The sequence below is a fragment of the Tauraco erythrolophus genome, chromosome 3 (assembly GCF_009769465.1).
Source record: "Tauraco erythrolophus isolate bTauEry1 chromosome 3, bTauEry1.pri, whole genome shotgun sequence".
In the NCBI taxonomy this organism is placed as follows: Eukaryota; Metazoa; Chordata; class Aves; order Musophagiformes; family Musophagidae; genus Tauraco; species Tauraco erythrolophus.
Window position 1 is genome coordinate 83,020,156 of NC_141467.1, and position 13,049 is coordinate 83,033,204.

The following is a 13,049-nucleotide window of genomic DNA, read 5'->3' on the forward strand; positions in this document are numbered from 1 at the left end:
AAGTTTTACTTCTGTCAGGGACAATTAATAGTGCTGTTGATATTGTACTAGAAGACTTTGAGGCATTTTAATGTATTCAGAAACAAACCAATAACCAGAAAAGCAGATCGATGTCATTTTCTGGGGAGACAATGTACAAAGTGAGCCTTGCAGTCCCAGAACGAGGAGACCCACTGATTAAACTTGCAGTTCTTTAGAAACACTGTTGTATTTCAAAAAGACAAAATGGGGAAAGATCAGCAGAAACTGGGACTAGAGATAAGGAAGATACCACTGGGCCCTACTTATAGTAGGGCCACATTAGCCAAAAATGCATAGATTTGCTATATAATCATAACTTCTGTGACTGGATAGAGGAAGCTGACTTATACTGTGTTCAGCTCTGGAGTCCCCAACACAAGAAGGACATGGAGCTATTGGAGCGGGTTCAGAGGAGTGCCACGAAGATGATCAGAGGGCTGGAGCACCTCTACTATGAAGACAGGCTGAGAGAGTTGGGGCTGTTCGGCCTGGAAAAGAGAAGGCTCTGGGGTGATCTTATAGCAGCTTTCCAGTACTTAAAGGGGGCCTACAGGAAAGCTGGAGAGAGACTTTTTACAAGGGCGTGTAGTGACAGGACAAGGGGCAATGGATTCAAACTGAAAGAGGGGAGATTTCGATTAGATATAAGGAAGAAATTTTTTACATTGAAGGTGGTGAGGCACTGGAACAGGTTGCCCAGAGAAGTTGTGGATGCCCCATTCCTGGAAATGTTAAAGGACAGGTTGGGTGAGGCTTTGGGCAACCTGGTGTAGTGGAGGATTTCTCTGGCCATGGCAGGGGGGTTGGAACTAAATGATCTTTAAGGTCCCTTCCAACCTTAACCATTCTATGATTCTATGATTCTAGGTTAGCGAGTGCCAGCACTGATTCTGCAGTGTCTATTCCAAGTCAACGCAATGACTAATGCAGAGATGAAGTACTCCTTCCTTGAAAAAACTTTCTTGTTACAGAGTGGCTTCAAACATTGCACTGGTCCATGATGTAATGAAGTTGTTTTGCTTCTGTGACAAATTAAAAAAAAAAAAAAAGTTCTGACTTTAGTATGTTAGTAAACATGATTCGTTTGATGCTGGACCCAAGCAAAGAGTTTTCCTACTCTTCCATTTTTCTCCCTCTTCCTTTCAATGCTGTATTCTTGTCGGCTTGTGTAATGTTTAACAAATTGTATCTTACATGAAATATGAGGGCCCAAAGCCATAAAATACATATATATATGTATTTATACAAAGTGGAGTTTTCAGAAGAACTCTAACAGCAAGCACAACAGTTAATATAATGTTTATCTATTACATGCTTCTGCCAAGCAGATGAACTCTAAAAGATTTGGTAAAACTGTAATAATAAACCTTACTGCCCTATGGAAGCCTTCCAGCACGATTTTGCACTTCTGCATACCTGTAGTTGAAAGTAATGTTCTGAAGGCTGATGAGGATTTGGTGTAGTTATTTCTTAGATTTTAGTGTCTAAGCTATCAAACTCAGGCTGATATGTAGTCAAATATACTGTGTTTTTTAACCTAATCTTAAATGAAGTAAGATTTCCATTTTGTTCCTTGATTTTAGTGTTAGGCCATCTGTAATTATTCTTAGGGGAACAGTGAATGGTATTTTGTAAGGTAAGGTAGCTGTCTTTTCACATAATGTGTCTGAAAATATTAAAATGATTGTCATACTATATCCTTTTTATTAAATAACTTTTTTTTTCTTTAAAATGTCTGCACATGTAATTTCTTTATAAATATCTTTTCAATTTTATTGAATTTAAAATAGTGTGTGAGAAGTGTTTTGAGGAATTTTATGTAATAGACACATTCGTAATGTTTTATTTAGGACAATACAAAGGGGTGATTTTTGTACATTAATTGTGTCTGATGTGTAGATGTGAAATGGCTGATTATGTGGATATTGCAGGTTTTGCAAAATTTGCTTTCGTGTGCTTATGTACTAAAAAGTGCTATTATTATGTGATGAAAGCTTTTGGGCAATGTTAGCAGAAGTTAGAACACATTATAGAACAATCTTGTAAAAATTAGTGAAGAAATCAAAGAATAATTAGAACTTGTTTGTTCTGTGTATGGAATTGATCTTTGTGAATGGAAAGCACATGGAATGTTTGAGGTAACTCTGTCTAACTCAAATTTGGAATACTTCTTTTCAGTGTCATATAAAAAAAAGAAATTTGTCTTAAAAAAACAAATTAAATGAAGAGTTAATGTGAAAATGTCAGGCTAGATATGTTTCGTGTAGGTATTTTCACGCTTTACAGGAGAAATTAATTTGAAAAGAACTGCAGCAATTCTTATCCTTGGCACTAGGTGGTGTTTCAGCCTTTCGTACCACTAGCACTTTAGTTTTAAACTAGTACTTAAATAATAATTAGAGATGTAGGAGAGCAGATTTTTGTCCGTTTTTCCCTTTTCAAATTGGTGGTGTTCCCATGCTGAGAAGAACTGTCACCCACAAACTGCAACACTGACGTTTGTGTCCAAAACGTGTTCACGACTGTTGAACTCTTTGGAGTGCTGATTAGGAGATTTGAGCCTGAGTGTAGCAGGCAGCGTGCCCCCTTGAGAGAGCAGACTTCTGCTGTAGGGGATTAGCCCTTTTTTAATTACTGTTTTAGAAGGGAAATTTCTGAGGTTCTTCTTTGCAGATCTGTCGAAATGCGTGTGTTGCACATGCAATCCACCCGTGTAGTCTCACCTTCCCCTCTCTGCTGTGCTGCTGTCACAGGTGCATGAAATACCCTGTCCTAGCTGAGACTTCGTGGGAACAAAGAAGGAGCTGCTCTGCCTGTGTGCATGGGTGTGAGCGGCTGAGCGCACTGACGTAGGCACTGGGGGCAGGAAAAATCCTGTCCAGGAATATGCCAACTTCCCATCTGTGCCCTTGTAACGCTATCTTACACAGAATCATAGAATGGTTTGAGTTGGAAGGGATCTTCAAGATCATCTAGTTCCAACCCCCTTGCCATAGGCAGCTTTGAAGTTGCTCAAAGCTTTGTACAACCTGACCTTGAATGTTTTTCAGGGATGGGGCATCCACAACTTCACTGGGCAACCTGGTCCAGTGTTTCACCACCTTCTTTGTAAAAAATTTCTTCCTTAAACCTATCCCCTTTCAATTTAAAGCCATTGCCCCTTGTCCTGTAAAAAGCCCCTCTCCTGCTTTCTTGTAGGCCCCCTTTAGGTACTGGAAGGCTGCTCTAAGAGTGCCTGTTGTTTAATTGAGAGGTCTGTACTGTACATTACCAGTATTTTTTAAATTGCATGAATGCTTCTATGTGCTATGATAAGATAGAGAAGTCAGTTTAGCCCTGTACTAATTGATGACTTGAATTTCAGGGTGCTCATTGAAAGGACATACATTTCTATGTTTGTGTGACAGTTGCTATTCTGCTCATTGTGTGTGATTATTTGAAGCTAAAATGTAACTACTTGGGACAACACTATGGAAGTCTGTCTGCATGTTGAAAATACACTGGAAGTAAGGCTTTATTGGAAGTGTTAGCTATAAATATTTTCAAAAACTCTTAGAAAGGCAAAAAAAATGTGCAAAAAAAATCTGCAAAATACGTAAAGATAAGCATTTTTCATGCTATGTGTTTGACTTTTTTTCAACATGAAATGCCTGAAGTAAATTTTCTTTATTTTTAAATTTTCTTTGTTTCAGGATGTGCTTTCAGTTTAAGTGCTTATACTGTTTCCTGCAGGTCTGACCCAATTACTTTGGTAATCTGTAAGAAATATTGCACAATGGAAATAGTTGGAACCAGTTTGACTTCAGTAGGGCCTGAGAAATAGTATGATGTCTTCCTTGAGGTGTCACTGACAGTGAAAACCAGCTTCCAAGATGTAAAGATGGAAGTAAAATACCAGATGGTTGTACATTAGATAGCAACAACAAAGATAGACATCTTTAATTAGGGATTGGGTTTGATCAAACTTTTATCATAAAATGTTTGCTTGTTTCATATGGGTCTCACAGCACTGGCTATCACATTGCTCTGTTCTGCTACATGTTGTCATCTACCTAGTTTGGCAGGAGCTGAGGTTTATGTTGAAACAGATCACTAAATTTTGCATGTCAAGGGGAAGAGGTTAGGTCAGGAGTACTCTCTCTGATTCTACTTTTACAGAGATACGAGATATTAAATCATATCCATTGAGAAAGACCTCTCATTTTGTTGGGTATGAGAGAATAATACTGGTCATCCTGGAGTGCGTTGTCCTGGGACAAAATGTGGCTGTCAGCCAAGGACATAGTTGCTCAAGTGTTTAAAATCTGGTATCTAGTTTTTGTGACGTTTTAACATCTGATAGAAGGAAAAATAGCACACAAAAACTTCAGGGTATTTTATCTTTTAGTAATTCAAATTGTTATATATTTGTATGCTTAAATAATTGTTTCAGATGTGGTCCTTTAATTGTGCTGATACATGTGTAGAAAGTTCAGAACTTCTTTCAGCTGTGCACAAGCCAAATAGAAATATTAAAGGCTTTTAATTGCTGTTGATTAAAGAGGGCAAAAATACTTCTGTCTTTTCTAACTTAATTAGCAAAGGTAAAACAGACCTGTTCTTACATTTTTATTTGAATGATGGCCAGGCCTGAAGCATACACAGTATTGACCTTTGTTCTCAAGAAATCTAACCTACTTTAGACTGCCACTCAAGGAGTCACTCTTTTTTACCCACAGTGCTTTGATAGCTTGTTATGCCTTGTTGAAATAAGCAGACATGAGTTCTCAAAGATGGAGTATCAGCACTATCAAAAGTTAAGAAGGAAATTTACCAGAATGGGGCATATTGCCGCCATTAAATGTGCAAGTGATGCCTCCTTTTCCTGCCCTAGCCTGGCAGTTTCTGAATGAGGCAGTCAGTGAGTTTAATTTGAGTACGAGCTTTGCATCCAGGTAGCCTTCTATATGAGCTCTCATCAAAACACTTTGGTGAGACTGGACTAGACAGCATGGCCCGAATTTTCTGTTAGATAACTGCCTGGAGAGTGAAAGTAAGATACAAATTGCAGTTCTGAAACCTTTTCTGGTGGACTGAGCTTGATGTATTGTGGAGGTAGAAACTACATTTTCCATGTGATTCAGCCATCAAGCTAGTTGCATTCAAAAGAATAACGAAGAGCATTAATGTAGGCCTTTGACCGTCCTGTACTGTAAACGCCTGAAAAAGAGGCAGTGCAGTGTAGGATCAGAACTGGAGGCATGATAACTAGATTGGAGCCTGAGTGTAGACTTTCAAGGAACATGCAGTAAAAGTTTTGCCTGTGAACTAAAACAAAAATGTATAAAAAAACGAAAAGCTGAGTTAAGGCTAAAGAAAAACAAAGATTAAGGAGTGAAGGACTAAACTTGGGGTGAATTAATGCTATCTACAATCCAGACTTTAAGATAACACAATAAGCAGCTGAATGTGCTGTTGTATTAATAACTGGTCTGTTGTATTTGGTTCATTACATTCTCGTTTATTTTTGTATAACATAAGAACTGAATGTGGAATTAAGTTACAGATAATTGGCATTGGCAATTTCCTGCACTGCCATGTGACTAAGGTGATTGGTACTTGCAAGCAAGTACATTTTCATAGCAATTTCATAGAATTTCTAGGTTGGAAAAGACTTTAGAGATCATCCAGTCTCTGGATGATCTCTAAAGTCGTGGCGGTCTGGCGAGGTCCACGATGACTGGAAGAGAGGGAACATAACCCCCATATTTAAAAAGGGGAACAAGGAGGACCCGGGCAACTACAGGCTGGTCAGCCTCACCTCTGTGCCTGGCAAGGTCATGGAGCAGATTCTCCTGGGAACCATGCTAAGGCACATGGAGAGCAAGGAGGTGGTGGGTGACAGCCAACATGGCTTCACCAAAGGCAGATCGTGCCTGACCAACTTGGTGGCCTTTTACGATGGGGTGACAGCATCGGTGGACAAGGGTCGACCAACGGATATCATCTACCTGGACTTGTGCAAAGCTTTTGACACTGTCCCGCACGACATTCTTCTCTCTAAACTAGAGAGGCATGGGTTTGATGGATGGACCACTCGGTGGATAAGGAATTGGCTCAATGGCCGCACTCAGAGAGTAGTGGTCAACGGCTCGATGTCCAAGTGGAGACCGGTCACAAGTGGCGTCCCTCAGGGGTCCGTGTTGGGCCCGGCCCTCTTCAACATCTTTGTCGGTGACGTGGACAGTGGCATGGAGTGCACCCTCAGCAAGTTCGCCGATGACACCAAGCTGTGTGGTGCCGTCGACATGCTGGAAGGGAGGGATGCCATCCAGAGGGACCTCGACAGGTTGGAGAGGTGGGCCTGTACCAACCTCATGAAGTTTAACCAGGCCAAGTGCAAGGTCCTACATCTGGGTCGTGGCAATCCCAGGCACAAATACAGACTGGGTGGTGAATGGATCGAGAGCAGCCCTGAGGAGAAGGACTTGGGAGTACTGGTGGACGAGAAGCTCAATATGAGCCGGCAATGTGCTCTTGCGGCCCAGAAGGCCAACCGCATCCTGGGCTGCATCAAGAGGAGTGTGGCCAGCAAGTCGAGGGAGGTGATTCTCCCCCTCTACTCTGCCCTCGTGAGACCTCACTTGGAGTATTGCGTCCAGTTCTGGAGCCCCCAACATAAGAAGGACATGGACCAATTGGAGAGGGTCCAGAGGAGGGCCACGAAGATGATAAGAGGGCTGGAGCACCTTTCCTATGAGGACAGGCTGAAAGAGTTGGGGCTGTTCAGCCTGGAGAAGAGGAGGCTCTGGGGTGACCTGATAGCGGTCTTCCAGTACCTCAAGGGGGCCTACAGGAAAGATGGGGAGAGGCTGTTCAGGAGGGCCAGTTGTGATAGGACAAGGGGTAATAGTTTTAAAATAGAGGGAGGTAGATTCAGGTTGGATATTAGGAAAAAATTTTTTACCATGAGAGTTGTAGAACACTGGAACAGGTTGCCCAGAGAGGTGGTGGATGCTCCATCCCTGGAGACGTTCAAGGCCCGGTTGGATGAGGCCCTGAGCAACCTGATCTAGTTGGAGATGTCCCTGTTCCTTGCAGGGGGCTTGGACTAGATGACCTTTGAAGGTCCCTTCCAGCCCTGATGATTCTATGATTCTATGATTCTATGATCCAGTCCAACCGTCCCTAATCCCTCGTTAAACCATATCCTAAGTAGTTCATCCACCCTTTTCTTAAACACATCCAGGGATGGGGACTCAACCACCTCCCTGGGCAGCCTATTCCAGTGGCTGACAACCCTTTCAGAGAAGAAATTCTTTCTAACATCCAACCTGAACCTCCCCTGACTAAGCTTATACCCATTTCTTCTTGTCCTATCACCCATCACTAATGTAAAGAGCCCCTCCCCTACCTCTCCACCATCCCTTCTCAGGTATTTGTAGGCTGTAATCAGGTCTCCCCTCAGCCTCCTCTTCTCCAGGCTAAACAGCCCCAACTCCCTCAGCCGCTCCTCATGAGTTTTATTTTCCAGCCCCTTGACCAGTTTGGTCGCCCTTCTTTGGACTCGCTCCAGGAGCTCAATATCTATCTTAAAGCGAGGGGCCCAAAACTGGACACAGTATTCCAGGTGCGGCCTCACCAGTGCCGAGTACAGGGGCAGGATCACTTTCCTGTTCCTGCTGGTCACACTATTCTTGATACACGCCAGTATCCCATTGGCCTTTTTGGCCACCTGGGCACACTGCTGGCTCATATCAAGCCGGTAGTCAACCAACACCCCCAGGTCCTTCTCCGCCAGGCACCTCTCCAGCCACTCTTCCCCAAGCCTGTAGTGATGCTTGGGGTTTTCACACCCCAAGTGAAGGACTCTGCACTTGGCCTTATTAAAGCTCATGCCATTGGCCTCAGCCCAAGGATCCAGTCTGTTCAAATCCCTCTGAAGGACCTCCCTACCCTCGAGCAGATCAACACAGCCTCCCAGCTTGGTGTCTTCCGCAAATTTACTGGGGGTACATTCAATCCCCTCATCCAGGTCATTGATAAAGATGTTAAACAGAACCGGACCCAGCACTGAGCCCTGGGGAACCCCACTGGTGACCGGCCTGCAGCCGGATTTAGCCCCATTTACCACCACTCTTTGGGCCCGGCCATCCAGCCAGTTTTTAACCCAAAGGAGGGTGTGCCTATCCAGGCCAGCAGTTACCAGTTTTAGAATATTAATGTGTTTTTAACATTTTAGAATGTTAAAAAAACTCATTACTACATGCAGGATCTCACAACTAGAAAGCTGTAGTCATTTTAATAATTTAGTAAGCATACAGTGAAAGCTAAATCTTGGCTGTGAAGTGGAAAGACTAACCACCTTATATGTTATGTTACTTTATAACATGGTTTTAGTTTAAAATATCTTTGAAAATCAAGTCACTTCTTGAAGTCAGCTTCTTCATGTAACTATAAGATACAGACCACTGCTGAAGTAAATCAGCAGAGAGGTTTGGAGAATTATAAAATTACTTGTTTGCAACAGCAGAGGATATATTTCAAAGTTCCTTATTCTGACTTAGTAAGAGAATGAATTAAGTGTTTAATGAATTTTTAATTCTTTTTTTCTATAATCCTATCATCTTCAACCTATAGTCTTAATTTTCAAATCTTACATTTACCACTATTGGCATGTCAATACGTAGATCCTTTTCATTTATATTGCTGCTATCTGTGGTTTTCCCTTGTATGATAAATAATGAAGCAAAAGTAGAATAGAAGAATTTTTGTGTGTATTTTTTTCTAAAACAATTTCCTCCAAGACATATTATATCGTGCTGTGGCTAAACTATTGTAATTTTAATAGAAATAATTAAAATAGTGTTCTTTCTTTCTTTGGAAATGGCAACAATCAGTTGATATATGCTTGATGAAATCTTTGTATACAGTGTTTACAAGCTAATAGATTTTCCATTTAAATATGTCTGGACAGGTAATGTGGGTATGTAACTTGTGCCGAAAACAACAAGAAATCCTCACAAAATCAGGAGCCTGGTTCTATAACAGTGGATCAAATGCACCACAGCAGTCTGACCAAGAAGGTATTAGAGGTCTGCGAAACGAGGAGGCACCTCAAGAGAAAAAAGCAAAGCTGCAGGAGCATTCACAATACCAAGGACCATCAGGTGACATATCCACACAAGTTTTGGACAAAAGCAGATCTCAAGGGCTCACAAGACAAGACTCAATTAAGAATGGTTCAGGAGTAAAGCATCAAGTAACAAGTGACACAACATCAGACAGGTAAGAAAGTATTCGATGTTTATACTGATAAGATCACCTGAATTCATGCTACAAATTTTATTTTATCTTTTTAAGTTTTATCTTATTTTTATTCTGTAACCTATAAAATATGAACTGGCCTTTTTGACACAATCCTAAGAAGTGGCAGCTGAGGAGTCTCTTATTGTATTCAGATGGTCATGGACAATATGTGTTCTTTATTTCTTCTTGTTAAAAAAACAACATGGAAAATGAAAGTTGCAGTGTGACAGAGCTTGTCCATGTGCTTGCAACTTTGTTGGATCATAGCCATTGTGCTGTACAGAATGTTAGTATATTTCTTTTGTAGACATGAACTTTATAGCAGAAATTTAGTAATCCAAAATACGGTGCAAAAAAGCAGGTTAATGGAAGATGGTGGCCATTAAGATTACTGGATTAAAATATCTGGTAGTGCTTGTAGTATATAGTATTAAAGATGGTGTAATCTTTGTGTGATGACCTGAGTCTTTTCACGGTTTCTCAGTTTCTTGCTATTAGTTGGTGGTGGTGGTGTGAAAATTTTTTCTTCCCTGGTTTATCTCAGTGTTACTTGGCATTAGTTGAAACTGTGGCTGTTTCAGCACTAATGTAGTAAGACCCAGTTTAGTCAGAGGCTGGAGCTGGATTTCCCTCCCTTTTTCTTGATGTGATTGTACCAAAAGGCACCAGAAGACGCTCAACCTCTGTGGTGACATTTTACTGGAGCACAAATGTAAAAACTGTTTCATTGAATGTATTTAATTTCTTTCTAAGCAAGACCAGAATAGATCTTTAAATATGGTGGTAAGGGAAAGAGGAGAGTGAGCTTGTTCATGTGTTTCCATGGAAATAATACCCTCTCTCCAGAGACCCCCACCTGCCTTGGAATTTGAAAGCCAGAGCAGTATAATCTGGCAGCCTTCCTCTGCTGCCCAGCTGTGACCTCGTTACAACATTTATTCTGCAAGCTTGAAACAAGTTAGACAGCTATAATATCTTTTATGACTAATATAATTAAAATTGTTTTTCTTTTCCCTCACTTCTTGTATTCCACCATATTTTATTTCCTATTTTTTGGTCTTATTTGGGAACAAATTGAATGTGATTAGTCTGACCCTTCTTGTTTAACGTATTCTGCCTGTTGCCCTTTGCTCTGATTTCAGCTGATGGGTTCAGTACTTAGTGGCTCTGAGTGCTCCTCAGTTACATTCATGGTCTCAGAAATGCAACTGGCAGTTTAACTTGATGCTAAGGAGCAGGAGAGAGAGACTGATTCTCTTGTGGTTCTTTCTTTTTTTATCCTTAATTTTGCCAGGAAAATTATATCATACATAATGTGATGATAAAAAATTCCCTTTTATTCTCACCAATAATTTAGCTCTGAAAGTGTTTTTATATTGTATGTATGCAGAAAGAGAGAGGGAGAGAGGGATATACAAATAAATATATAATTCAGATATGTAATATGCATCTACCCTAAGCAGAGTTGTGTGATAAACATGGATATATTTACCAGCAGGAAGAATGCAGACTTTGTGCCTGAAATCAGAACCATTCTGCTGATTGTGATCACTTCTACTCAACATATTGTTTACATATTGGTGCTTTTTCAGGTGAGATTATCCCCTTCCTGTTTGTCCTAGTTTTAGCTGGGACAGTTAGCTCTTCTTTTTAACAGCTAGAAGAGCTCCGTGTTTTGGTTTTACTCAGAGGATCGCTCTGAGAAGAATGCTGATAGCAAGTTGATGTTTGAGACTCCAAGGACTTTTCAGTGTGCCAGAGTTTTATTTGGATACTGATGCTAGTGTTCCTTAATTAACATATAGAAATATGCTTAGAATATATTAATGATATACATATCATGCTATTGAAGGTTAGAGGGTCTTCTGAATAATTTTCTTCCCTAATGTTCCTCGCATTAACTGTCTTTCCTTTGTTGGAGATAATGAAAAAGACTCCTCCTTGATGCCCAATCAATGTCTGATTGGTCAGATGGGCTTTTAGAGGAGAATATCAGTGTCTCTGAGAGACACTATCCCAAAATTCAGGGATGGGAACAAGCCTTAAGTTTGGACCTGTATATGCTTTGGTGCCATTACTATTCTCAGCAATAATACTGGAAAGCCTTGCAATTTTATTACATTCAGCCAATGTTAAGTGCAGAAGGTAATATATTGTTATCTTTATACTGAAGTAATGCATAGAATATGTATCATAATTTGATATAATTTTAATATTAAAATTTATAAATCCATACATGTTCTACTTATTGATCAAGTTAAGAAAACTTATTTTATCTACTTGAAACTTGTAGTTGTGGTCAAGCAATTTTATATAACTTTTCCTAAAGGTTTCTGGTCTTCTGTCTTCTTTTCTGAATGCTTCATGTTACATTTGTTGGTTTTGGTTTTTTTTTTTAAGTAACTGAAAGAACCATCCAGTAGAGAAACATGTTATCTGGCAGATCATTGTGACAGTTTTTTTCTATTCTCAAATTAATTCTATACAGAAATTGAACTACTCTAGTATGGTAGACCATTTGTCTAGATAAGCTAATTCTAGGAGAAAAACAAGGCCATTCAAAATGTCCAAAATAATAGGGAAATAGCCCCAAAAGATTAAATATTTAGAAGTCGTTGTTTTTTATCTTGCACAAAATCAATAATAGAAGTAAGTAGAAAGTGAAAACTATATTGTCTGGTTTATTTTTCATCTCAAACGCATTAGCTTTGACACAAAAAAATAGTTTAAAAAGTTAAAAGCAATAAAACACTTGTGAAAAATATTGCTAAGACTCAACATACTGGGGTTCTTATGATTCAAATAGAAAGGTAAAATGTCATTTTTTATCAAAGTTTTATGAATATTTGCACCTTCCTTTAATGTTGCAGCAATCATTCCTTACTCGTTCTTTATATCAAGTATCATACATCTTATCTTGTTCATCTGGAGACAAGCTGTTCACAGAGTAAAGGGAAACATTCACTCCTTGTATCTCAGGAACATCGATGATATTTCTGTCTCATTCCTTAGTATGCGTCTTTTTTGGTTGTGCCTTTTTGTTTTTCCACTTTTGAGTAGTACTTACCATATATTTTTTCCTGTTTTATTTACTAGTAATATTCTTCATTAAAATAATATCCATTGGTTCAACTATTAGACTAGTATTCTGTTCCCTTGATGTATGCAACAGTCCCATTTGCAATCAATAGGTCCTAAACTGTTCAGAAAGCCAGATAGGTACTTGATTGTAGATCCTCTTGGACTGATGTGAAATTTGTTGCCTTAAAGAAGTCTGGGATAATTTTGGATTGCATATTCTCCAAGGATGTTTTTCTTATATTGGATTCATTACAGAAGAAAAGAGAAGTCAAAAACTATTCAAAAGCAACTTTTATTTACCACCAGCAGAACAGTTTTCCATTATTAATCTTTTTTCTAGTTCATATCCAATATTTATAATCTGCCTTACGGTGCTCTTACTGCTTTCTGTGTAGTAAACCCTTAGAGAAGGAAGAGGCAGAAGGCACACTCTAGAATCCAGTGTTAGTTTTTGTTTCAGTAATTGACCATCTTATAGTTGATATTGTTTGAGGTGAGATTAACGAATTTTGTATCGCATGGAGATGTTATGCTGAGAGAAAGTTGAGAAATAACCGTATGTAGTGGTTTTCGTAGACTTAACCTTGGGAGCAGAATATGGATGCTGATGTAGTATAATGCTAGACTCCTCGAAAAATGACAAATTATGTGAATCAAAG

The 13,049-nt window shown here is 39.6% G+C and overlaps 1 protein-coding gene across 1 annotated transcript in view; it reads left to right on the forward strand.

Annotated features, from left to right (window-relative positions):
- RIMS2 (regulating synaptic membrane exocytosis 2) overlaps positions 1–13,049 on the forward strand; it is a 504,339-nt gene that overhangs the window by 135,885 nt on the left and 355,405 nt on the right. Inside the window, exon 3 of the mRNA XM_086609332.1 lies at positions 8,978–9,288. Coding sequence (XP_086465458.1) covers positions 8,978–9,288 — 311 coding nt within the window. The remainder of the gene's footprint in view (positions 1–8,977; positions 9,289–13,049) is intronic.